Raw genomic sequence first — 26,525 nt, forward strand, 5'->3', positions numbered from 1 at the left:
GAGTGCTGAAATGCAAATATAAAGTAGAATTTTTTTTTAATGCTAAATTTCTTGAATAATAGCAAGGCTATTCAAGAATATTTGAAATATTTTAGTGTAAAATCTGCTTTGTGAAGCATCACAAAATCGTGGGAGGATGTGTCTCCAGATACTTTAAAAAATGCTTGCCATAATTTATGGCCAGCTAGCATATTTCATGGTGAGGTTGACGAATGTGATATCTGCAAATGTGAAGGTTTTCGGATATCGCAAACCAAAGGTTAAATTTTCTAATTAATGGAATTTTTAAGGAAATGTGAAGAAGTGGTGATAAATGAAGATGATATATCGGAAGTTTTTCATTGCGATGACATTGCTCCAATTATCAATCAGTTAACGGATGTGAAGTTAATAGTATGGTTCTAGATACAGAAAATACCGTTACTGATAGTGAAAAAAGTGACAGAAAGATTATTGAAAATGAAAAAATTTCGATTGACGAGTTAGTCGGAATTCTCGACACAACAATCAGAGAACTTGAACAATGGAACTTTATAACTGAATAAGAAATTATATCTGTCTACAGAATTAAAGAGAAAACATTAACGCAAAAAAGCAAATAAAACAATTTACATTAAAAGAAATGTTTAATAAAATAAGTAAGTATATATTAAACCTTCCCCTTTTTTAAAAATTTTGTTACCCTTTAGATCACAAATGCTTCATTATTTCATAAATCACAATTTCATTTTTATAATTTCTACATGCCATCTTACAAGCATTAAACTGATGATCTAATATCTGGAATTGCCGAAGTCCCAACGAGTCCGTATCTTGGACTTTGTACTGTATATGTAATGTTTGACATTTGCAGCTCTGAATTTCTGCAATTCTTGAATTTTTTAGGCAAAAGTAGATTACATTGTATATGAGGAATCTGTTTTTGCTTGAACAGCATCAGAGAATTGCATTAATTCAGCATTGCACATATTAAACATTGTTTAACTATTCATGATAGGATATAAACAGGCTCTAATATTTGGAGCATATCTGAAAAAGTGGTATCCTGATAACAAAAAAGTGCCAGTCTTTGTTTTCATTTTTAATTGATTATTTATGAAAAAAAATGTTCTTAAATTTGATTTGATCCTTCCCCAGCCTATTTTAAATATTCACATCCCCCACTCTGCATTGTTTGATATTCATTTTTTCAGGTAATGCTGTCAATATTTAAAGACAGAAATTCTTATAATTTTCCATATTTATGCTATTTCAAGTTTTATACAGTCAAAAGTCGTTAATTCTGACTCGTCGGGACTTCGGCGAGTCCGGATTATCGATTTTTCCAGATTATAGATCATCAGTTTAAATCTGGTAAGATGGCATGCAGAAATTATAAAATTAAAAATTTGAAACTGTAATTTATGAAATAAAGAACAATTATGATCTAAAGGGTATCAAAATTTACAAAAAAAAAAAAAAAAAAAAAAAAAAGCTTAATATTTATTTATTTATTTATTTTATTAAACATTTCTTTTAATGTAAGTTGTTTAAGTTGCTTTGTTTTATGTGATAATACTTTCTCTTTAATTCTATGAACAGACATAATTTCTTGTTCAGTTACAAAGTTCCGCTGTTCAAGTCCTATAATTGCTGTGTCGAGAATACCAACTAATTTGTCAATCGAAATTTTTTCGTTTTCAATAACCTCTGTGTCACTTTCTTCACTATCGGAAGCGAATTATAATGAGGAGGAATTTGATGTAAATCATATCAAAGATGGTGTACATTTGACATAATTCTATTTGACATAATCGAAAGTTCAAGCTTACTTTTATAAAATTGCTCTAACAGTCTGCAAAAAATAATAAGCCGGATCCAATTCGAAGATTAAGGAACAATGCAATCTGCAACATTAACTGAAATAGATAATTAGATAATTTTTGCTTATACCGTCCATTATACATTAAGCGCGCATGCGTAAACATATTATGCGCATGCGCACACGCAAATGCGCAGCTGCAAAGGTTGAGAAAGTTTGTAACTTTGAGGTCAGGATTATAGATCATTCTGGATTATGGGTGTCCGAATTAACGACTTTTGACTGTATAACTATCTTCGCTGAAATTATTGCTCACTGATGATTCTACCCTAAAATAGATTGTTTTGATTTTAAAATAAAAAAACTAAAAAAAACCTCTTTGGATTATCAAGAAATTAAGAGTTTTTAACATGCTATGATATTTTTTTTAAAAGCTGTTCACAAAATTTATGGCAACTGTATCACAGCTCCTCATATTTAAAGTTTTGATATTTTCATTTTGAAAATACTTATGTTGGTACTATTTATGTTCTAAAAATATTTGATTATAATCATACATTTTATTGTAGTTTTACTATCTTGTTCAAATATTAGCATTTGGCTTATTTGTATTTGTCATTCTTTATTTGAAGCTTATGGCCATCCTTGCATTTTCCACAACGGCTAGTTTTTCAACAGAATGTGAATTTTCCATGTGTGAGAAACTCACTAATGATGTAACTGATGCATCTGTTAAATATGAATTTGGTTATCCTTTCTCGTAAGTAACTTCTTCTTTTGATAAATTATAAGACTGATTTAGTATAATTCATGTTTGTGTATGGTTTTGCCTTGAAATAAGGTTATATCTTTTTTCTTTATGCTTAGTCCATGATGCTTATGTGGTAAGATTTTATTATTTTCCTCATATTTATTGAAATAGTATTTAAAATTTTTGTAATGTAATTTTTTAAAAATTGTAATAAGTTGTCATTTATTAGTAAATTTTGTATTTAAGCATTAAAGGTTGTTGTACTTTTTTACTTTTACCTCTTATATTTAAAAAAATTACTCAGTTTTTTTATTCATGGATTTTAATACTTGCAGTTGATTTGCATATGCTATCAGAATTTAAATGGTATTGCAGATTAGTTTGCAACAATAATTAATCATTTATTTGTTTGCATTAAATTTCATTTAAATGTATTAATTTTAAATTTGCCTTTTATGAATAGAGAATGTTTGTTAAATTCATCTAATGAAAACATATGCTGAAAAAACAGGTTGTACGAATAATCAGCAGTTTATGTTGTTATAGTACAAATGACTTTGACAATATTTTTGATGAAATAGAAACTGTATTAAGGAGATTTATTACCACAAGCCAGAGTATTAAAAAAGTGTTATAAACTAGCAAAAGTAGCTGATGTTGCCCAAACTTTACACAGAGTGATGAGGCTTCATTCAGGAAGGTGAAGAGTAGCTGAAATCTCAGGTAAACAGTGATTTTCCTTGTATTTGGTTTGAGGTGAATTGGCAAAATTTTACCAAAATCGAATAAAACTATTGAATAAACAATGTGTACCTCCAAAAGTCTGCGAAGAAAGGGTATGATTTTTTTTTTTTTTTCCTGTACCTTTTTTTTGCAGTGTTTGAAGGTACACATTGTTTTTGTCTTTTTGTTCAGAGCATAGCAAAAAATCTATCTGGCATGCCGACTGTTAAACAAACCAAGTAAAACTGGCCATGAGAAAAATATAGTACAGTCAAAAGTCGTTAATCCGGACTCGTCGGAACTTTGGTGATTCCGGATTATCGATTTTTCCGGATTGTAGATCATCAGTATAAATCTGGTAAGATGGCATGCAGAAATTATAAAATTAAAAATATGAAACCGTAATTTATGAAATAAAGAACAATTATGATCTAAAAGGTGTCAAATTAAAAAAAAAAAAAAAAAAAAAGCTTAATATTTATTTATTTATTTATTTATTTTTTATTATTATTAAACATTTCTTTCAATGTAAGTTGTTTAAGTTGCTTCGTTTTATGTGATAATACTTTCTCCTTAATTCTATAAACAGACATAATTTCTTGTTCAGTTACAAAAATTCCGCTGTTCAAGTCCTGTTAATTGCTCTGCCGAGAATACCGACTAACTTGTCAATCGAAATTTTTTCGTTTTCACTAACCTCTCTGTCACATTCTTCATGTCTTTATCCATTTTTTGCAGCGATTCCACTTTTTGTTTGTTGGACATCGAAACATACTTTTGTTTTGTAGATCCTTTGGAAGTTCCAGCATCGGAAATTCTATTTGACATAATCGAAAGTTCAAGTTTACTTTTATAAAATTGCTCTTACAGTCTGCAAAAAATAATAAGCGGGATCCAATTCGAAGATTAAGGAACAACGCAATCATTAACTGAAATAGATAATTAGATAATTTTAGCGTCCGTTATACATTAAACGCGCATGCGAAAACGTATTCTGCACTTGCGCACACGCATATGCGCAGTAGTCAAGGTCTTACGCGCACGCGTAAAACGCCTATGCGCATGTGCCAACGCGGCGCATGCGCAGAAAGTTTTTAGCTTTGAGGTCCGGATTATAGATCATTCCGGATTATGGGTGTCCGAATTAACGACTTTTGACTGTATATGGTATCATGAAAGTTAGAATCAAAGAATATGTATTGTAAAGAAGGAAAACCTCTCTGCAACAGAGGTGGTTCCCTTCCATCATAGAGGGAAACAGCTGTGCATGCGCGATATATCTGTCGCCAAAGCTCTAAACCGATGTCGAAGTTCGAAGGTCACGCTATCAAGAGTTCATAAAATGAATATTGTTTAAATTTTCTTTAAACTCTAAAGGAAAATAAAATATTTTTTGGCGCAAGTAAATTAATTCATGGATTAGTTATTTTGAGGGGGGGAAACTAAGAAAAATTGTTCTTTGATAAAACGTTTCTTCTTGGATTTTTCGCAATAATTTAAAAACGGATTTTCGTAGTTTTCTTTTTTGTCAAAGAACGTTTCTTCTTAATATGTGTTTCTCAATTTCCTGTACACATCACGGATAGGGAAATTCTGGCCGCCAGGTTCCGTCACCAAATCCCTTGGTAAATTTTCCCTCTGCTTTCTAGCGGCGTAATAGCATTTACATGTATGGAACCTTTTCTTCTTTACATAGACGTTCTTTGGTTAGAATAATCTCCATGTATGGTACAGCGGGGTTTGGCGACATGATGATGAGCAGTAAACGGGTCATTTTGTTCTTGGCGACAATTTTCAAAATTGTGCGAAGGCCGTACCGTATACTAGGATTTTATCACAAAATCTTTTTTAACCTTTTTTTTTTCTTTTCTTTTTAATAAATAACTTGTCATTTTGCAGTAAAATAAAAAAATAGTAATCAGTCATCTAGGCTAACCATGTAATATAACTATATCGTTGAAAATCGTATCGCTAAAATATCGTTGATTATTCTAATTCAATTTTTAAGTAATTATCTTTATGCTTATGTTATTCATATCATTTAATGTTGCTTTTTCCCTCTAAATTTATTTATCATTAGTAAATAATATTTCCAAATTTCAGGAAATTTTCTCTAGCATAATCCTGAAATTAATTCTAGCAGTATGATGAAATACCATCACGAAATTTAATGCACATATTTTTTTCTTATGTATGCTGCGAAATAAATATAAAATACCTCAATTTAAAAAAATATCATTAAATAGATTTCTTTCTTTCATTTAGCTGCAGAATGTCTGCAAAAAAAGCCTTATTTTATTCTAGATTGGGTAGATTCTAATCTCAATCTTCAGTTGAGAAAACAACTCCTATTATAATTATATTTGTGTTTTCAAGTGTTAAGGTGCCTTTTAAGAAGACACCTCACACAAATTAAATTTACCTAAAATCTAACCTAACTATTTAGCATTGCGTTGTGATTTATAAGAACCGTATTAGCCTCGTGTTGAACTGGTGATGATCATGAGTAATAATTAAATAAAACGTACAATTGTTATCCAATGTATATATCTTAAATTTTATTAAGTTTCTTAAGTGGAAAAGTAAACAAAGTGTACCAAGAATAATTAAGAATAAATGTCCTCTGAGATTTATTGAATAATTAAGTGAATTTGCTACACAATACACGTAATACCATAATTAAGATACCTCTTAGCACAGCCAACGTACATTGCGCGGATAGACTGGAATTTTCTCGAAACATATCTAAAAAACCTGGAAAAGTCAGGAAATTTCATTCTCCTGTTTGAGTGGCAACCCTGTACATTTAGTAAGGAATTATAAGACAAATAAAATAAAAACATCTGCCCTGAAGGTAAGGACAGTGCTGACAGATCAACTTCCAATTCATTGCGGGCCGCGACGTCCCCCCTCCCCCTCGCGCACGCAGAGCAGCGTGAAATTGATAAACAGATTTCAGAATGGTTAGAGAAACAAAGGATATGCCTTTATCCTTTTTTTTTTTTTTTTTTATAGCACTTCCACTTTTTGTTTGATGGACATCGAAACATACTTTCGCTTTGTAGATCCTTCGGGAGCTCCAGCATTGGAAATTCTATTTGACATAATCGAAAGTTCAAGCTTACTTTTATAAAATTGCTCGAACAGTCTGCAAAAAATAATAAGCTGGATCCAATTCGAAGATTAAGTAACAACGCTATCTGCAACATTAACTGAAATAGATAAATAGATAATTTTAGCTTATACCATCCGTTATACATTAAATGCGCATGCGTAAGCGTATTATGCACATGCGCACATGCATATGCGCAGCCGTAAAGGTCTTACTCGCACGTGTAAACGCCTATGCGCATGCGTCAACACGATGCATGTGCAGAAAGTTTGTAGCTTTGAGGTCCAGGTTATAGATTATGGGTTTATTATTCCGGATTATGGGTGTCCAAATTAACGACTTTTAACTGTATATCCAAGTTACATGATGCTTCTAAGTTAATATCTGCTTCACAAAGTGATTGCCCTTGTATCTTGATGATAACCATAGCAAAGGCTAGCTGAATGGGAATCTACACTCACTAGAAATTGAAAGGCTTATTTGTGAAGTGAGTTTATGTGTCTGTATTCCTAGTAAAAATTCTGTCAGTAATGCAGAATTTGCTCTCTATCCATTACTAAATCAATGGATGAAAAGCTGATAAAGTTGCTGATAAGTATTTTCTGGATAAGCTTGTTATGTAATTATGAATAATAATCTGTTCATTGATTAATTATATGAAGAGTTGAGTTTTGCTGCTCTCTCTTTTTTGGGGGGGGCTGAATCAGCTTTAGGAAATAATTATCCAGTTTTGCCAGTTTCTTACGATTTCTTGAAATATAGGTATCTAGTGATGGGCAACTTCGGTACATTCTTGTACCCGGTACGAAAGTAACGGGTACAGAAAAGTACCCGGTATAAAATACCCATTACTCAAGTAACTGTTACTTTGAAAAGTACCGAAAACCGATTTCAAGTACCGAGTACCCAGGTAACGATTTGGAGTACCGAAGTAACGAAATACCGGAGTAACGGTTTGCTGTACCAGAATACCCTAGTAACGATTTGGAGTACCGAAGTACCCTAGTAACGATTTGGAATACCAAAGTACCCTAGTAACGATTTGGAGTACCGAAGTGCCCTAGTAATGATTTGGAGTACTGAAATACGCAGCTAACGATTTTGCGCACTGAAGGAACTCTGCAACGTCACCACGTGTTTGATTTTATCTGTACGGAGTAAGATTTTGAATATCAGAAAACATGTCAACTATGAAAGTGTCTGAGGAGCAGACCATTCATGGACACAAGGAGCGCATATCACCATTTCGCAAATATAACCAGATACTACTGTCCTCGTACCAAAACCGAAGTGAGATGTACCCTCATCGATCCTCCAGTAACAAATACCGAAATACCGAGAAGAGACGCATATTTTCGTTACAAAGTAACGAATACTGAAAAGCACCCGTTTCGGTACAGAAATAACGAATACCGAAAAGTACCCGTTTCGGTACAGAAGTAACGAATACCGAAAACTATCCGTTTCGGTACAGAAGTAACGAATATCAAAAAGTACCCGTTTCGGTACAGAAGTAACAAATACCGAAAAATACCGATTTCGGTACTGAAGTAACGGGTACTTGGATGTACCGATTTTCAGTACCCGTTACAAAATACCCGGTTCGGTAGTACCGACTCATCACTATAGGTATCCCATCTATAATATGGTAGATAGACTCCTAGAAAACACTGTGTTGTGTAAACCATGTTATATGATAACCAGGAGACCTAGTACAGTACAAAAAGAGAGTTTACATACTGAAAAACTTGTTAAAAACATTTTTTTTTTAATTCTGCATAAACAATTTTTATTAGAAATACAAAACAATAAATATTATTTTTATTTAATGCAACTTTCATATAATTAATTTTATTATTTATTTATTCTTATCATTAACATTTCATTTAATTTCAAGTTTCTTCATTATCACTGCTCAGTATAATCAACCAAGAACATTTTTTCAGTGGAATGATATCGCCTTCTTTTTCGGACCTTTTTCTTTCATTCAAAGTTGTTGCATCTCTTTAAAAAATTTGTAATTTTACTTTGCTTGCTAATTGTTATGAGGTTATTGTAAATTTCTCAGTATGGACCTAGACAGTTTTGCAGCTCCCTTTTGAATTTTCAGCTTCTTTCTGTGGGTCTGTATTCAAGAAAAATGACTTGAGTTTTTCAGCTAAGCTTCGGCCTTTTTTTAATGTTTTAATATTAAATTATTAACTGCACAGTCTTCATCCACACTAGTGTCCTCAGAATTGAGTTGATTTATGGCTTCGGATGTCATTTCCATCAAATCTGCTTCATCAACTTCTACCGCTAATAAATCTTGAACATTCTTACTAGCCATATCCACAAAACCTTCACCTCTGATCGATTTAGCAGTTCTAATATGCCACTTACTTCTTTTCTGGTGATTCTCACATGTTTTCTGTTTTAACTGAAAAGAGCCATACCTTCTTCCAACATGTATTTAACGTTGATGTTTTCAGTTCTTTCAGTAACAAAGATATGATGTTGATGCAGTGCTTGATTGAAAATGTCTTCCAAGCTTTCATTACATTAATTGATTCTGAATTGATTGCATCTAAAATCCACTGTAATGCTTTTCTTATGTAATATGTTATAAAAGTATAAAGAATACCTTGATCCAATGGTTCGAGCAATGAAGTATGGAAAGGGATGATCCAAATCTTATAGGTGACGTGAAGCATTATCCAATAGTAATAGTTAGCCTTGAAGCTCAAATGTTCAGTGATTGGTACAAAACAATTTAAAAACTAGTCTTTAAATAAATTTCCAGTTACCCAAGCTTCTGGATTTGCTTTCCAGTGTAGCATTAAGGTGTTTTTACTTACACTTTTAAGTGCACAAGGATTTAAGGGTCTATTAACTAGCAACAGTTTTATCATAAAGTCTCCCGACGCATTACTTTTCAAAAGTAGCATTAAGCAATCTTTAGACACCTTAAATCTGGGTGCAGTTTTTTTTTTAATACATATATATATATGTTATAGTGAAACACCGAAATCTGGAGAATGTCGACTTTCACCGGTGAATATCAACATTCACATAGTCGCTTGGTGTATGCCCAAAATATTTTCCAAATACTCTTATTTCTGACTTACACCAGTGAATGTCGACATTCACCATGTACTAATGGTGAATGTTGAACATATAAGAATATTATATTTCCTTCTCCGTAATTCATTCACAAAAAAACGCACTTGAGACTTAGAATAAGAACTTAAGAATATAAGAACTTAAAACACACAGTACATTCAAAATGAGAAAGGAAAATAATAGAAGTTATAAACTTACCAAATTATGTGATTCAAATCTTATTTATTGCAACAACTTAAACTATTATGACACTTTGAATTGCACAAGAGGCCCTTGCTTTTACAACTGCATTTATTTGTCGAACACTTCCTTTTGGAATATCAGCGTGTACATATACTCTTCTGTTTTCGACCTACACCAGAGCATATCTGTGATCGACATACACCGGTGAGGGTCCGAATGTTCAAGAATGTAAAGAAATATTTGATCTTTCACCGACGTATTTGGTGAATGTTGACATTCTCCGGCGAAAGTCAACATTCTCCAATTTCGGCCTTTCACGGTAACATATATATATAGGTTCTGTTGAGCATTTTTTTTTTCCCACCAAAGCTCAGTTCAATTGGCAATTAAAACATGATCTGCTGTATATTTTCCCCCTTCTGTAATGTTTAGAATTTTTCTGGATACAATCTTAGCAGCATCATGATCAGCTGATACAGATTCTCCTTGAGTTCTTATGCTATAAACTGCAAAACAGTTTTTGAAATTTGTGTTGCTTTTTGTTTAATGATATTACCATCCAATGGAATTCTTTTTTGGTAGCTATCAATCCAAACCTCAGTGCCTTTTCTATCATCTTAATTATTGGCACCCGGGTGGGTGAGCTGCAGGTTTTGCGAGTGTTGAAGGTCCTGCAGCAACTACACTTTTTATTTCTTTTTCATTTTTCTTAATAGCCCAGTATGTTGCTTCATTCAAATTATGGCTTTTTTTAATGTGAGATGCTTTTTCTCCTTTTAAAAGACAATTCAAGACTTGTATCTGTACTTCTAAAGAAAGAAATTTCCTTTTAATTTTTTTTTTTTTTTTTTTTTTTTTTTTTTTTTTTTATCTTTATCGAACATGGCTTATGACTTAAACTTAATGTCTTAAAAATGAAAAAGTTATTCTTTAACACACCATGGCTCAATGCAGAATTACCAACCAGCAGTGTGAGACACTTTTTTTTCAGGCCATGGAGATATAGATTTAAATGTTGGAAATCAGATGTATAGGTTGTGTGCTTTGGAGCTCTTATTGTGACCTAATGTTGTTCACTTTCTGTGATAGTGAGGTTTCTTATTGTTATCTGGTGATTGTGCTCTCTTGAGCTTGTGTATTGTTTCTATTGTGCTATGCTTTGAAATTCATGGAGGGAAATGATTTTCCCCATTACCAGTTAAAAACTCAACGGTCGCTCTGTACCATGTGGCTCTTAAGACGACTGACAGGATTTACTAAACAGGGATTCTTATATGTTAAATGACAATACAAATGCTTTGCTTGTTATTGAAAAACTTTGGGTGGAGTTCATTAAAGTTCTTGAGATTTCTTGGGCAGTTTTCTTATTATGTTAGAGCAAAACCGTGTTATAGGATGCTGTGTTGTAAGAAAGTTCCCACTACAGTGAAACCATGTTATAGGATGTTGTGTAGTAGAAGGGCTATTTGTAGTTGTAAAAAACTGATACTGTACTTCCTTAAATTCTGCTTTAAATGTTGTATACTGTTCTAAAGAAAAGAACGAGTGCAGCACCATCTAACGGTTTTAATGAGAACTGATAGTGGGAATGCAGGAGCGGCAACGTCGACATGTAGTTGACATTGATTTTTAAAATTTAAAATGTGCAGAAATATTAATATTTATTTTTTGTAAAAACGCAATTGTAAATTCCTTGCTTAGCATGTTATGACTTCTACTGATAGCAGGAATGCAACAATGTTAATTTGAACCTAAGATTGGTGATGTGTATACAAATTGGTGTCATGAGTGCACCATCTTAATGTAAACTTCCTGAGTGTAGACTCTGTGAGGCGATTTCTTGAAATCTTGTATAGGTGCGACCTTCCTCTTGTTTTGGAAGTCAAGTATTCAAAATTTCTTCAAGATCGGAATAAAAGTGTAGGTTTGAGCAAATGACAAGACACACAAACAAACGACCACTTTTCATTATACATATAGATAATGACTGATAGACAAAGTAGACAAATGTCTTATATTGCACACTTTAAGTCTTTCTGCCTGAAGGCAAAAAATCAACCTTAGATACATAATAAAGGTACATATAAAGGGAACTGTTTCATATTGCAGAGGAAGAAAACTTCATACTTTTTTCATATGAATTTGAAAAGCCAGGTAAAAAGATGGGACAAAAAATAAATAAAACCCATGTTAAATACAGATTAAAAAAAAAGGGCCCTAATAGTAGATTGAGAGAGGAAGGCAAAACAGAAAGTCACCTTTAATAATAATGTGCCTATGTGTGTGATAAATAGTGTGAAATTTATGTGTCTCCTAAAAGTGTGTTATAAGTATGTGTTCTATTAAATGACGTGTTGAAGCTATTAACTTACTGTAAAAAATCATTTAGGAAAGATAGTGTTTGTGATGCTTCGTTTCAAACAAAAACTTCGTTGCTCTAACAGTCTGCAAAAAAATAATGAGCCGGATCCAATTCAAAGATTAAGGAACAACGTAATCTGCAACATTAACTGAAATAGGTAATTTTAGCTTGTACCGTCCGTTATACATTAAAGTCGCATGCGTAAATGTATTATGCACATGCACACACGCATATGCGCAGCCGTAAAGGTCTTATGCGGCTGCGTAAACGCCTTATGTGGCTGCGTAAATGCGTCAACGCGACGCATGCGCAGAAAGTTTGTAGCTTTGAGGTCCGGATTAACGACTTTTGACTGTAATAGTGCTTATAATAGTATTGCTGCTTATAATTTAAAATAATGTGGCTTTATTTGCCTCCAGATTGAATTAAGATAATACCAAAATGTATTTAAAATCAGAATTATACGATTTTAATATATATTAAAAGCAAATGTAACTTAAATGTATATTGTGCGTTAGTGCAAATTGCAGAAACATCTTTAAAAGTTTTAGTTTATGTCATATAGTTACAAAATGTCCAGGCGCGGTAAGATAGCTTCCTCGCAAAGCAGTTTTAGGGTTGCCATAAATGGCAAAAGAAGGCAAGGTAGTCACATTTGGCATCACCCATTTGGCGAAAACGTTGGCGATTAGACAGATAGAGAACCTTCTGGAAGGAATTCTTACCGGTTTAGCCCAGAATGTTCTCGAACACAAGCCGAAAGCTATATAAACCTTGCTGGTCCGCAGTCAGTTAGTTTACCTCGTCGAGAGGGCGAGTGTGTCTCGTCTAGAGTGCGAGTGTCTCATCTAATTAGTCCATGCGGAGACAATTGAGTTGACAGCCGGGCAGCGAGTGCCGAGTGGGTCGTCGATTGCACTGAAGGAGTCTCTTAGTGTCGCGGTTAGTGCATCGTCGAGGGAGCGTGTTGAGCTCCGGGAACGACTGAACCGAAGAGTCGGGAGCTGTGCTCTGCGTGTCGAGTGTATCGCGAGTTGCAGCAGCGTGGAGAGTCTCGACAGTACGTGGAGTTCCAGAAACGACCTAGCAGAGTTGGGAGCTGTACTTTGGTGCTTTGCAGTGAAGCTGTCTCCACCGTGGTAGCCTGATAACCTGAAGGCTGTGTCACTGATCGTGTCAGCGTGTGTATAGTAGATCTTTGACGACTGTAAAACGTGACTTTGAAGCTGTCCTGATCAGTATTGGCTAAATAAAGTGTGTTTCGATACTTCATCAAGTGTTGTCGTTATTCACTCCAAATCCACACGAACTCCATACGAATGTGAAAGAAGAAAATAGTGTAAAAATATAATATAGGTGTTTTAAAAGTATTAAATACAAAGATAAATGAATTAAGAAATGCTAAATAATTCATCGATATATCAGTTAAATACTAAAACATCGAACAGTGAAAGTGAGAAAAAAATGATGGCTAATCTTCCATAAGCGGGGTAAGTTGGCGCCAGGCTATTTTGGCCTTCAAAATTTGGTGAATTTTGGTAGCGGTAATGAGAGCACTAAGATGTGATTTTTAAACATAAACATAATTGTAACTTTTAAGTTTTGTAGTAGTGAAACATGGTTATTTTATATAAACAGAATAGTAAAATGGGGTGGTAAAATACTAGATGAGTAAAACAAAGTCAATCAGCTTTGCAGTTAAAAACACAAAGTTCAAAGCATTAATTATTCCATATCTTTTGATTGCCGCATGCAAGAAACAAAACTAAAAAAAATAATAATTAACTGACCCGGAAAACATTAACTAGATAAAATTAAATTAAAGTATTCATAAATTATAAACTTCACGTCATCTGAAATCCAACATTCTCCCACCAACAGCAGCTTAACCTCCTGAAAATATTAAACATTAAAACTTTAAAAACAAACACAATATTTCAAAATTAAATTTTTTAAAAAAAATTTTCTGCTCACACTCATTACAAGCACCAAAGTAAAGCTCTAGGTTTGCCATAGGAAAACATACAGCCGGAAACCACAACCAAATCAAAATCATGCCAAATTAAAAACTCTCGCCAAGTTTGGCGCTTACCCCAATTATGGAAGATTAACCAAAATTATAAACCATTTTAATAATAATAATGAAAAAGCTTATAATACATGAAGTCAATGTATATAGATAAATAATTTAATTTCACATTCCCAGGGGATAAATAATAATAACTGTAATGAATTTGCGTGTGGTTACATTTAAGTAACTTAGTTTGTAAATTAATAGCAGAATAAATTTGAAAGAAAAATTCTTATACTTTGCGGAATAATAATACACTTAAAAATATTATAATTTGTTAATGGCAGTGAATTTCTCTTAAATTCCAAAGGTTTTTAATTCTAAAGATGAATAAATATATTGCATTTTCAAGTGGCAACACTCTTCTTTTATATAGATGAGTTTTCTGATTATACTTCAAACGTAACAATCTTATGTTTTTCAGAAAGGCAACACATCTCTATGTTGAAATCTCCAAATTTTTAATCATAAAGTCATTAAATTAGCATAAAATATATGTATATGAAGAGTGCAGGCTAAGAGATGGTTTTTGAGAAACCTTATGTAAACAGTGACCTTCCTTTTGTTTTAAAGATAAATCAAATTTCATAAAGATTGAATTGAACAGTAGATATATGTAAAAATCAAATGCATGGACACTCTTCTTTATTGATACAGATAATGTAAGAAACTTACTTTTGAGTTTAATGCTTAAAGTTTATCCATCCTTTATGCTTTGAATCCCCAAATAAATCGATTGATTCATCTGCAAACAATTCTGCTTCATTTAAATTAGAACTAAGAATTCAGTTTCAGTCTAGGTCAGTTTCCTTTTGTTCGTGATATATATATAACCCATTTTAAAACGCACTGAAACACATCTTTTGCATAAGTATAAATAGATAACTATTAGTATTTTTACTTGTCACAAAAGCAATTTTATCTTTAATTCAATACATCAATTTATCACAATGATAAATGAAAACATTTATCTTTGAAAATTCCAGAAATAGTCTTCAATTCCTACTAAAATGCAATAAATATAGAATTGTGCATATGTAACTGTGAAAATATAAAACACCACTTTATAAAATAATAATATAAAATGAGGCTTATTTGTCCTATTGAAATAAGAGAAGCAATGGCTGGGACTTGCATATTCCATCGCGCCCATGATAGTTAATAATTATTTATAGTTCTATAACATTTATACAGTAGCTTTTTTTTTTTTTTTTTTTTTTTTTTTTTTTTTTTTTTTAGTCCAAAGAGGCTTTGTCCCTGAAGGACTATTGTTTTCGTTTTGCGATTTTGCGTCGGACTCATAAACGTCGGTTCACTTTTCAAACTGTTGCCACAAAATGTTAGAGTCCTGCATTATATTTGAAGAAATCTGCATAAATGATTGTCTATTTCTCGCATTGTGATAAAACAATGGTACATAGAGCCATCGAATTTTGAATGACGAAATCCTACTGTGAATATGGGCATCTGAAATCCCAAATTTGGAATTTGTTTTATTATAGATTTTATATTTTGTAAAACTTTAACGAATTTTTGATTTACAAACTCAATGCCTTAAAAGCGAGAAATGGCAATGTTATATAGAAAAAAAATACTTTTATCTCCAGCTCGCGAGACTGTGTATATCGGAAATTCTAAAGATATGCTTAATTTAACATTATTTTGCGATATTGCTCTTGAACTGAATTTTATGGTTTAAGTGCAAAGAACATGATATTTAATAAATAAAGGTAACACTCAAAACGTTAAAAAAACGCCCCTTTGGACGTAATTTAAAATCTGAAACATTTATATATATATATATATATATAAACAACTGTAAAATAGTTTATTTTTGAAAGAAATTCAATGAAACTTCCTTCAAATCACCCCTTTCAATTCAAAACAAGTTTGATCTGTGAAAGTGGTCATTCTGTAGAGTAGTGGTCTCAAACTCAAATTGTGTGTGCAATTTTTTTTTCCTAAACAAAATCTTTTTAACCAAATTAAATTTTAAGTTTTATTACTAAATATTTGTCAGATGGTATGTAAATAGCAATGGTAATGACACTGAAGATAAAATTTCAAGTTTTATGTATTTTCTGTCTGAAATCTAAAACTACAAGAAATTTCTGATGATTACATTTTTTAATTCAAGCCTAGTTACGGCTTAAAATTAAATTTCTATACTAGCATTTATTTCAAACAACTCTTAAGCATTGATTAAAACACAAATAACCTAGTTTTAACTTACTTTCAGATAATAACTTAGTGAATAACTTAGTTTCAGATACAGCACCTCATCATATTTTAAGTTTGATAGTTGATTTTAAAGTTTGTAATCTTGGATAAAAATTACTAGAATTATATTCATTGGATATTCTGGTACCGTCTCTCCCCCCCTTATTAATTTTCAACTGCAATAAAAACTATTTACTTACAAATGTACTCCCAAACAAAGTGATTATTTGTATTGCAAAAATTTGTAACTGGTGGTATTTAGCTTTTAAAAAGTATAAAAAAAAGGGAATTCAATCTATGTTTTTAAATCTCTGAATAAGATTTATATTACAGTACAAGTTAATTAGCTCCATTTTTAAATTTTCTGAAGCATAACAGGGATTTGTTTTTAATGATAGTGAAAATAATGTAAAATCGGATTTCACATCACCAAAGTCATAAATTCTTCTTCAAATTCCTGTCAATAATTAATTTCGTAATTATAGTAATTAATTTATTGGAAATGTTTTCACAGCCCACAAAAATTGCTTCAGGGGGTACTTGTGGCCTGCAAGCCGCCAGTTTGAGACCACTGCATAGAGCATGGCTATGAAAGATTTTTATGTTCTCAGAAATACTGGTAATTTTTTTAGATAATCATACTGGCAAGGGATCTTCAAGAGATGTTTCACTGTAACTTTTATTTTATATATATTTAATATTTCAAAATGTAATATATTTTAATTGAAATTTTAGAAAAACTGTGTTGGAAGTCCCTGTAGATTGTGAAAATATTGAAGAAAAGGTGAAGCTGTCCCTTCCCTTTGATTTCTCTAATGCTGCTGAATTTTATGTTGCAACAGGAGTTCTTTCTTTCTTGTACGCACTTTCAATTTTGGTTGTTTATATATGTTTTCACCAGAATTATGCAAATAATACCAAACTTCCAGTTATGGTAAGTTGTTTTTTAAATTTTCTCCACTTAAATAGTTTTATGTTGTAAATATTTTATAGAAACTGAATTTTATATCCCTTGTTTTTCATGTGATTGATTAATCGTTCATTTAATGCATTATTAGAATTGCATTGATCAAATACAATAATCAATTACAAAAATTATAAAACTTCTATAATTGATTTCAGTGCTAATAATTAGCTTTGCAAAGTCTAGATCTAGTAATGTCAGGACTTCAGCAGTTCCACATTTCAGAATTTCTGATTTTAGATCAATTTAAATCTAAAATGATTACATGTAGAAATAATAGCACTGAAAATATGAGAGGTTATTTGAGTAATAATAAAACATTCATGATCTTAAAAGAACAAAATTATTTTCAAAAAAAGGCTTAATAGAAATTTATTTTGTTTCGGGTTAAGCTCATATAACTGAAACAAGTAATAATTTAGATGTTTAAGGATAAAAGCATTGGTTTATTTAGTAACATTTTACCAAGTATAAAACAATGAACACACAGCACCAACAACATGCTTCCAGAATAAACATAAGAAGATAGAAGTTGTAGTGCCATGGTTATAGTTAAAACTTATAATGATTGTGATTAAATTACATGCATAACAAGTTTTAACAGGTTCACTGCCAATCACATATGATGTGGCTTTATTGTGGAAGAGCTGGCACATGTTATGGGGTGAAATCTTGGGTGCCAGTCAAGTACCTGCTGGTGTGGAAAAAGCTACACCTTTTTTTTTACTCTTCAGTTTAATCATCATTATGTTTGTAATATGTGTGTTGGTATTGACATGGAGTGAAGTTTAGAAATTAGTTGTAAATGCATGTGGTTTTGAATTAAAGCAGAGTTTTGTTTCGTGCACAAATTGTACATGAATAACATTCTGAATATATAGTTTGTAACAATACAATGTGACTATCTTGTAATAAATCCATTTGTAATGTATATACTTTATTCCTTTAATTATATACATATATATAACAATTTTTTTATTTAAAATAAAATTATCCATATCAGTTATTTCCATATGCTGCTGAGAACTAATCAGTATAAACAGAAGGTAAGAAATTTAGATCCAATTCCACAAAGACCCAAAAGAAGTGAAATTCAATACCATTAAATTTCAAATTCCCAATAAATATGTAAAATTAACCAAAATGTAACCAAATCTGATATAACGTTATCAACAAGCGGTACATTAGACTCTAAAACCTGAACTCAACTGAACTATTCATAACATAGTTGATAGAAAAGGATCTTGAAGCTAATTTTTTCTTAAATTTGTGATATATTATTTATTTCTTAAATAATTGACCCATCATTCCACTTTAAGAAATATATCAAATCAAAAATATTTTCAAACTGCCTTGTTTTGGGTCGCATTGTATAGTTTCATAAAAATACCCAAAATTAAAATTTTGTAGAAACCCAGTAGGAAAAAAGTATTCAGGAAGACTTATTTGTCAAATCAGAGAAGTTTTAAAGAAAATCAACATTAATTACAGCGATGGATAGATTTATTTTCCCGTATGCTATTCATGTATATAAAATATTAACTCAAAACTATTAACTTTAATTTGGCAATACTGTAATTTATATCCCATTTTAATTTGATTATCTCTTGTTTCTGTTTTAAATTGTTTATTAATAATTTTTTTGTACTGCATCTTTCTATTTCATGCTTGCTCATGTAATCATCCTTCATTGCAACAGCTTATATCAAGTCATAGATTCAGAATTTTATCAAAGAAATCAAGTTTATAAATACCACTGCTGTTATTGCACAGCTCTTTTTTTTTCCCCTTCCTACTTTCCTTTGCTGGTTCTAAGATGAATAACATTGCTACTCCACTTTATCTTTTATTTGAAAAAGTATGCCATGCTAAAAAATTGAGGGTGCTTATTGTACCCACAGTGTTGTGTAAACAAGAATATGTGTGCTCAGAATAATTCATCAAAAAATAAAATTGTGTCTTGTTTTCTATGCTAATGTCTGCATATATCTTCTACAATGCATTCCATCTATATGCCAGCCCATTTATAACCATTTCGATCGTGACTGAAAAATGATTGGTGTCTTCTCTCCCATGCATCCTAAATTTAATTCAATTAATAGAGGTCATCTACTGAATTATTACATTCATATAAGTATATTCCTATATGTTCATTATAATTATTACAAACTTTATGACCAGTATTACTGTGAATATTATAATCTTTTTATTTCATCTTAGTATTTTTTTAACCTTCTTTTCGGTGAATGCAGCAAACTATCCGATATTTGTTTATCTAATTTTAACCTTCAAATTATTAGTATTATTATGGTTTTTCCATTTCATATTTGTAAGCATGACTAAAAGAATTTAAAAGCAGAACTGAAATCATAACTTTCCACATATATTCTTTGTTATATATGAGAGAACTAAATTTATCATTATTTTCTGATTCTCCAAGCTTTCAGTAGCATAATTTCATTCATATTCAGAATTATCTTTCAATAATAATATATGTTTTTATAAATTACTCTAAACATTTTTTACTTGTAAAAATTTTTTTGTGATTTCTTATTAACTCTTATGTATGATGTTATTTTATTGATATTAATATAGTTCTCAGTACTAATTTCTGATTTTTAATATGTATTATAATTGCATATTTAGATGCAAACAGTTTTACTGTGAGAAAGGGAAATATTTAATAGTTTTATGTTTTATACCATCTGTAATAATGCTTTTAAATGAATTTGTATATTATTGAAAATGTTCAAGTAAGTTCCAGATTTTTTTATTTTTTAATAAGTTTGCTACAAAATTTTTAAAATGTATACCTTTCTTAATAAATGCAAGTACTTGACTTAGAAAAGGATAGAGTTTTTTCCATGCATATGCATTTAATTATTAAAAATAACCAATAATTCATTGTAATGAATTTCATTTGTGTGATTTTTGCCTTTCAAAAAAGGAGAAATCATGTATTTATCTGCCTTTTGTCTTTTAACAGGATTTAGTCATAACTGTTATCCTCTCTGTATTCTGGTTAGCAGGATCCAGTGCATGGGCTCAAGGTGTAATTGATCTCAAATTTTATCTGCGTCCTGCTACAATGTTTACATTTTTACTTTTGTGTGTAGGCAAACATGAGCATGAATGTCAGGTTCTTGAAAATGGATCATATGGAACACTTAATGCTTCTTTGGTAAAGTATAAATGAAAATATTTAAAAGTAACTGCACTTGAAGTTGATTAAAACGTCATTTATTAATTTGATATAATTGTAAAGTTACTGCAGAGTGTATTAAAACTGTCTGCCTGATTTTAGTGATACTTTAGAGGATTTTTTAAGTGAAACTGACCTGAATTTATGTGAAAAATATCAAAACTGACAAATCCCCATTCAGACGTTCCACTCAGTTGCTAGGTATAGAACTTGAGGCAAACTTTCATTGTTTTGCAACTGTGGCAATTCAGTCCTCAGTGGAAAAGGTTATTAGATGTTAGTTAATTGAAAACTAATTCAGGACAGAGCTTACAAGTGCTGTCTGATGAAAGAGATTGATATTGTGGAGGCTTTTCAAAGGGAAGCTAACCTATGTTTTAGATTTTGCCTAATGTATGAAAATAAAATTGAAAATTATTTATTTCATACATACATATTCCACATCGTAATTTGGTATTTATTGTGAAAATCAGTCACTTTGAAATTGGTAAAATATATGGCAGTCGTTTAAAGAATGCAAAGCAATTGTTTCCTGTAACAATTTTGGGACCAAGTACTACTCTTCATGCAAAAATTCGATGCAGTTTCATCCATTGCAAGCAAATACAACAGGTACATATTTTAGAACTAAGTATAGAAAAAAAATATGATTTGTATGTAAAAATCTCTAAAACTTAAAATGAGCAAGAAAATAGTGGTGCTGATAACTTGTTATGGGCACAGTTGCCTGACTGTAATGTGCATGGTTTCCAAAGTTTGTCGCATTCTGAAAATTTCGCAACTGGTGGTTGTGCTAGTGTGTGATTATTATAAAATCTGTATATTACAGATATGCAGCAAAATTTTTTGAAGTTAGCAAAAGTAGGTATAAGTAAGAAAATTTTTAAATAACTATAAAATCTATTTAAAATTATATCAAATATAGAATATGGAATAGAATTTGAAATCAAACAATAAATAAATAATAACAATAGGCTTCAACTAGGTAGTTTGTCGGGATGTGATAAAAATGTGATAAAAAAGTTAAAATAGTGACCCAGATGTAGTTCCTTTCTGATTTATTTGTTGATGGAATGCATTTTACTTAGGTACTAACAAGAACAGTTATGATTTATTTCTTAATTTTGAAAATTTTATTATTTTTAATGTAATTAGCTGTAAATGAGCAAAAAATGTTAATTAGTATCATAATAATATATCTCCACAATAATTTAAGTAGCTGCATATAAATCAGCTTCATTTAATGGAATGCAAAGGGCTCACAAAATACTGTTTAATATTAATATGTATATTAAGTGTTTTGGTGAGCTGTGTTAAAATTAATGATCAGTCTGTTTCAGTTTTTAGATTTTCTGCTGCATAAACTGTAGCCTTAATGTTTAGTAATGTTTAGTGAAGCAAACTGTATATGCAGTTGTTAAAGATTTAGAATGATGTATTAGAAATTTGAATACACTTCTAAGAAGCAATTAAAATATTTTGATTTGTTAAAAATATTATTGTGCGAGATCATTACATCCTAACTTGTCTATTTTGGTTGCGTGATAAGTTTTTGTGGTTTTTGCCGTATGTAACATGAATATGAGTCAGTGTCCTTTAGAAAATCCTCCACAAAGACATCTTTTCCCTTAGGCAGATAGCTCTTATGTGCTTTATTGTATTCAAATAATCTACTCTTTCAGTGTGCTTAAGTTCATGAGTTATCTCCACAGTAATGGAGAATATGTAGAATGATATAGCTAACAAAGACAAAATCTGTAGCACACTATAAATTAAACTGTATTAAATTTGAACTATATAAATAAAATTTGAAATAATATAAATAAAACAAAAACTCATAAATTTTTGTAGAATTGTATTAATCCAAGAATGCTTGTAATCTGCACTTATATTTTTGGATGTAAACGAACAAAATTTTAATTTTCAGAAAATTGAATGTCAAAATTTTAACAACTCATATGTATATCCAAATAAACTTTTAAACAAAAATATCCAATATTTGTAACATTTTGATTGAAGAAGCAAATTAATTTTATTGCCAAAGTTGATTAGCACTTGCAGCTCATACATTAAAATTCTTTTTTTAACAGCAAATATATACTGTAAATCTGCAATTTTTTTTTAATTTATCATAATTTTGGATATATGCTGCATCCTGTTTTAAAATTAGTTTTGAGTGTTTGTCCTTAACATGCATAAAATTGTTACTTATGTCCAGCTTTTTTAACATTTAGTTCCAACTTAAATACATTTTTCTATAAGTTCCTCCCTTCTCATATCTAAGTTCCATGTAGTGAGCAAGCTTATTTACATTAGTGGTTAATAGGAATAAATTCTTAAAAGTAGCAGTAAATTTCATTTTTTGGAAAAAAGGCATTTTAAAGGAAAGTATAGTAAAGGAAAGAGTTGAAAACAAGACTTCTTTTAATAAATCTAAAATTTCAATTCTAAACTCTTTTGTTTGCTGTTGATATTCGATTATACATGTGCAGTATGTAATAGTAGCAGAATTAGCATATAAATTCAGTTAGGGAAAATCATATTATTGGAGATTTGGTAAGATGTTTATTCTTTTCCTCTTTTGAAAACAGTTTCACTGTTGGATATGCAATTTTTTTTCATAAAGTACTTCAATGCTTTTTTTTACAAAAGAATTTTTTCCCTTCTTTGAAAAGCTTTCTAAATCCCTTTTCCTTTTAGTTCCCCTGATGTTATTTATTTTGTATATAATTCTGTTTAAAAATGTAATTTCTTTGTATCCTATTAATCTTAGTTTAAAAATTTTTTATTTTTCCTTAATTATATATGTGCAAACAATCCAAATTTAATGCAAAAATTGGAATGGGTTTCTGCTTTCTAATTTTTGCATTAAATTTAGATATTGATAAAATTTGAATATTCAAAATGTCATGACTGTAATAGAATTTGCAAAACTCTATAATCCACACAATTTTCAATCCATAAACAGAAAGATTATTTAAGTTTTACTGTAATTTCATGTATTAGCTTCTATTCAGACTGGAATTTTAGCTCAAAGTTTAGATTTTTGAATTTCTAATCTGAAAAATATTTGACAGATGTTTATGATCATAATTTGTAAACTTCTGTTGTAAATAATTATAATTTTTTATTTCAGATCCTTGGTTTTGCTAACTTCTTATTATGGGTCTGTAGTATGTGGTTTGTGTACAAAGAGACTGTTTTGCATACGCCTGAAGCATCCCCCGAAACAAATCAAAATCAAACTCCGAAAGGTGTTGGAAAAGTGTGATATGATTTTCAGCATGTGAGAATTATGTGACAATTTATTATAATTTTGCCACTGAATGACATTTCTCAGAATTATTTTTGCCATTGATTAAGCATTTTGTTAAGATGTGCTTTAACTGATTATCAAAATTTACTGAATAACTTAAATTCGTAGAAATAATGAACAGATTCTTTTATATAAATCTTGTAATCATAATTAAGGAAAGAGGCTACATATTTACGGTAGTTTAAATTGATTTTTTTTAAATGCATTATGCTGAATTATATGAATTTTGATTTGATCTCATGGGTTATAAGGTAGCAGTTATTAGTCCTGCTAAAAATTTAATTAATTTTTGGTCTGGTCTGTTTTTTCCTAATCATTCATAATGTGTAAAAAATTTTAATTTGTGTTGTTTTTAAATGTCAGTATTGTTACTGATGATTTCTTCACATGTAAAGATTATTTTTCAATGAAATAATGCCCAATTGTCAAAATTAAAAATCAAGCAAAAATTTATTCTTTTAAACATGTTATTTTTTTATCTTTGATGTAATCTCGAAGTAAGTTGTATCTTTTGTTAATTTGGAATCACTATGAAATGAGATCTTTGCATATTGTAAATGCACAAATGCTATAAAAGTTTATCTTTTAGTAAGTGTTAATACATAAATATGTAAGAAATTTATAGTCATCAATTGTCATTACATTTAAATAGCCAAAGAACAGAGCAGTGTTTATTACATGAATTGATCAGAATGCAGTAAATTTATGCAATTATGTCAAGAACTTTTTTCTCTGTGCCTGATTTACAAATGTAATTTTACAAACCTTCATAAGTAACTTTCATTCAGCTTGTAAGATTAAACATAAACATATCTATAAACTGTATACATATTTTTGTTATGCTACAGAATTATAACATTATTTTTCTGGAACATTTGTTCTCCTTTATTTTTATTCCTTTTGCTATGTTGTATCAGTTTTATTTTTTAAAAAGTAAATATTTTTTATGGGTAATGAAAGCCATTTTTCTTAAATTCAGAGTAAGAATAATGAAAGCTAAAATAACTTGAGAAATAAATCACTAGTTCTTAGTAATGTAATCTTTGTTGAAAAATAAAGTAAACAATTAATGCCTATCATATCTTTGAATCATCTCAGGCTCATTTATTTTGTGATTTATTTATGCTATAATGTAAAGATTTTTTTTTTTTTTAACTATTTTAGAGGAAAAGCATTTTTAGAAGTAAAATTTTAAACAAGTTCATATAATAGGCCGTATGCGAGTCTATTGGAATTTTGATTTTTTATATGTGCCATTTATGTTTTACTGTTCTTTACCTGAAATTATTCTTGTTAACTTAATACCACATGACGCTGCTATTAATCTTTAGTCTTCCTTAATATAATGGGCTCTGTAATACTTTTTGAGCTCTTGTGATTGAATATTCCTAGTACAATATTTATATACTTCTTTTATCAACTAATTTTTATCAGCATCATATGTGCAATGTATATATACCTCATATGTATTTTTTGTTTTAATCAGCACTAGTCCTTTAATTGCACTTAGTGATATTTAACATGTATTATTTTTTGTTGAATTATATTGTTATTGGTGAAGGTACCTAAATTATTATTTGTTGAATAATATATTAAAGATATTAATCATGCAGTACTTAATTTTATTTAGTTGTTGAAACAATGTTATAGTCAAGAGGCCAGATAAATCCTTGTTATTTACCAATAAAAATATTTTCATTATTCTGGATTTTGTAAATAATAAACTTTCTGTGTTTATTTTGCCATAATATTAATGTGCTGTAGAAAAGTCTTATAAATCTGGAAATTTAAAAAAAAATCTACAAATCATACATCAAGGTACACTGATTTTGTTGTTATGTTTATCTATCATTGTTAATTGTATTTGTTTGTGAATTTATTATACGTACATTTTTTGTGTTATTGCCTTCTTTCTGCTATTAATTAAGAAGTATGAAATTTTCTGGTATTTAAATATCTTTGCACCTTGAAATAGGTCAGAAAAAATTTTATGCGCAGTAAACAAATCTAATTATGTTTTATTTTTTCATTTGTAGAATAACTTTTGCATTTTCTTTTATATTAAATCTGTGGTGCATTTCACCCGTTTATGTGCCTTGAACTTGTAAATTTGCCATGCAAAATTTTGAGACCAAACTTGCATGCATGATTTATTCAGTGTAAAAACAGTGTACCTATGTGTAAAACTTTTGTGTAACACTATAATTTCATGTGTTTTCAGTAGAAGCTTATCAGAATAAGAAATAAGAGCTTGTTATAATATTAATATGTGATGACAGCTATGCTTTATAATTGATTTTCCCCTAATAATTTTTTCCCTTTACAGTTCTTTTTTTTTTTTTTTTTTTATTATTATTATTTTTTTTTTTTAACAATTTCTTTGTTTTGTGATTGCACTGCCATAGCATATGTTATGTTGTTACTACCTATGTTATATGTAATCTTGTGTCATTGATAGGGATGTTTTTTACCCTTGTTTGACAAATAAAATATTGTTACATATCTTTTGTCTGAATTAAATGGATATTGTTTTGAACTGTGATTTTCATAGATATGTTTTTGATTTGCTTTACAAACAATATACATATATGGTATTTGTATTTTGTAATCATACATATCTTCCCCCTTCCCTCCATAAAAAAGTGAAATTTGGTGCATTGTTTATTCTAACCATCAATAGTTATAATTCTGATAATCCTAAATAACTCTTTAGGGCAA

At 30.2% G+C, this 26,525-nt stretch overlaps 1 protein-coding gene across 3 annotated transcripts in view; it reads left to right on the forward strand.

Annotated features, from left to right (window-relative positions):
- The window catches only part of LOC118201675 (synaptophysin-like protein 2), a 36,817-nt gene extending 10,503 nt beyond the window's left edge, over positions 1-26,314 (forward strand). For all 3 annotated transcript variants that reach the window (XM_085819576.1, XM_085819581.1, XM_085819573.1), the window contains exons 3-6: positions 2,434-2,561; positions 17,061-17,259; positions 20,276-20,470; positions 23,628-26,314. In XM_085819576.1, coding sequence (XP_085675702.1) covers positions 2,434-2,561; positions 17,061-17,259; positions 20,276-20,470; positions 23,628-23,762 — 657 coding nt within the window. In that variant the 3' untranslated portion in view covers positions 23,763-26,314. The remainder of the gene's footprint in view (positions 1-2,433; positions 2,562-17,060; positions 17,260-20,275; positions 20,471-23,627) is intronic.
- Positions 26,315-26,525: the final 211 nt, after the last annotated feature.

This window comes from Stegodyphus dumicola, chromosome 1, assembly GCF_044657685.1.
Source record: "Stegodyphus dumicola isolate Sdum_Otavi_A_Nest chromosome 1, ASM4465768v1".
NCBI classification, from domain to species: Eukaryota; Metazoa; Arthropoda; class Arachnida; order Araneae; family Eresidae; genus Stegodyphus; species Stegodyphus dumicola.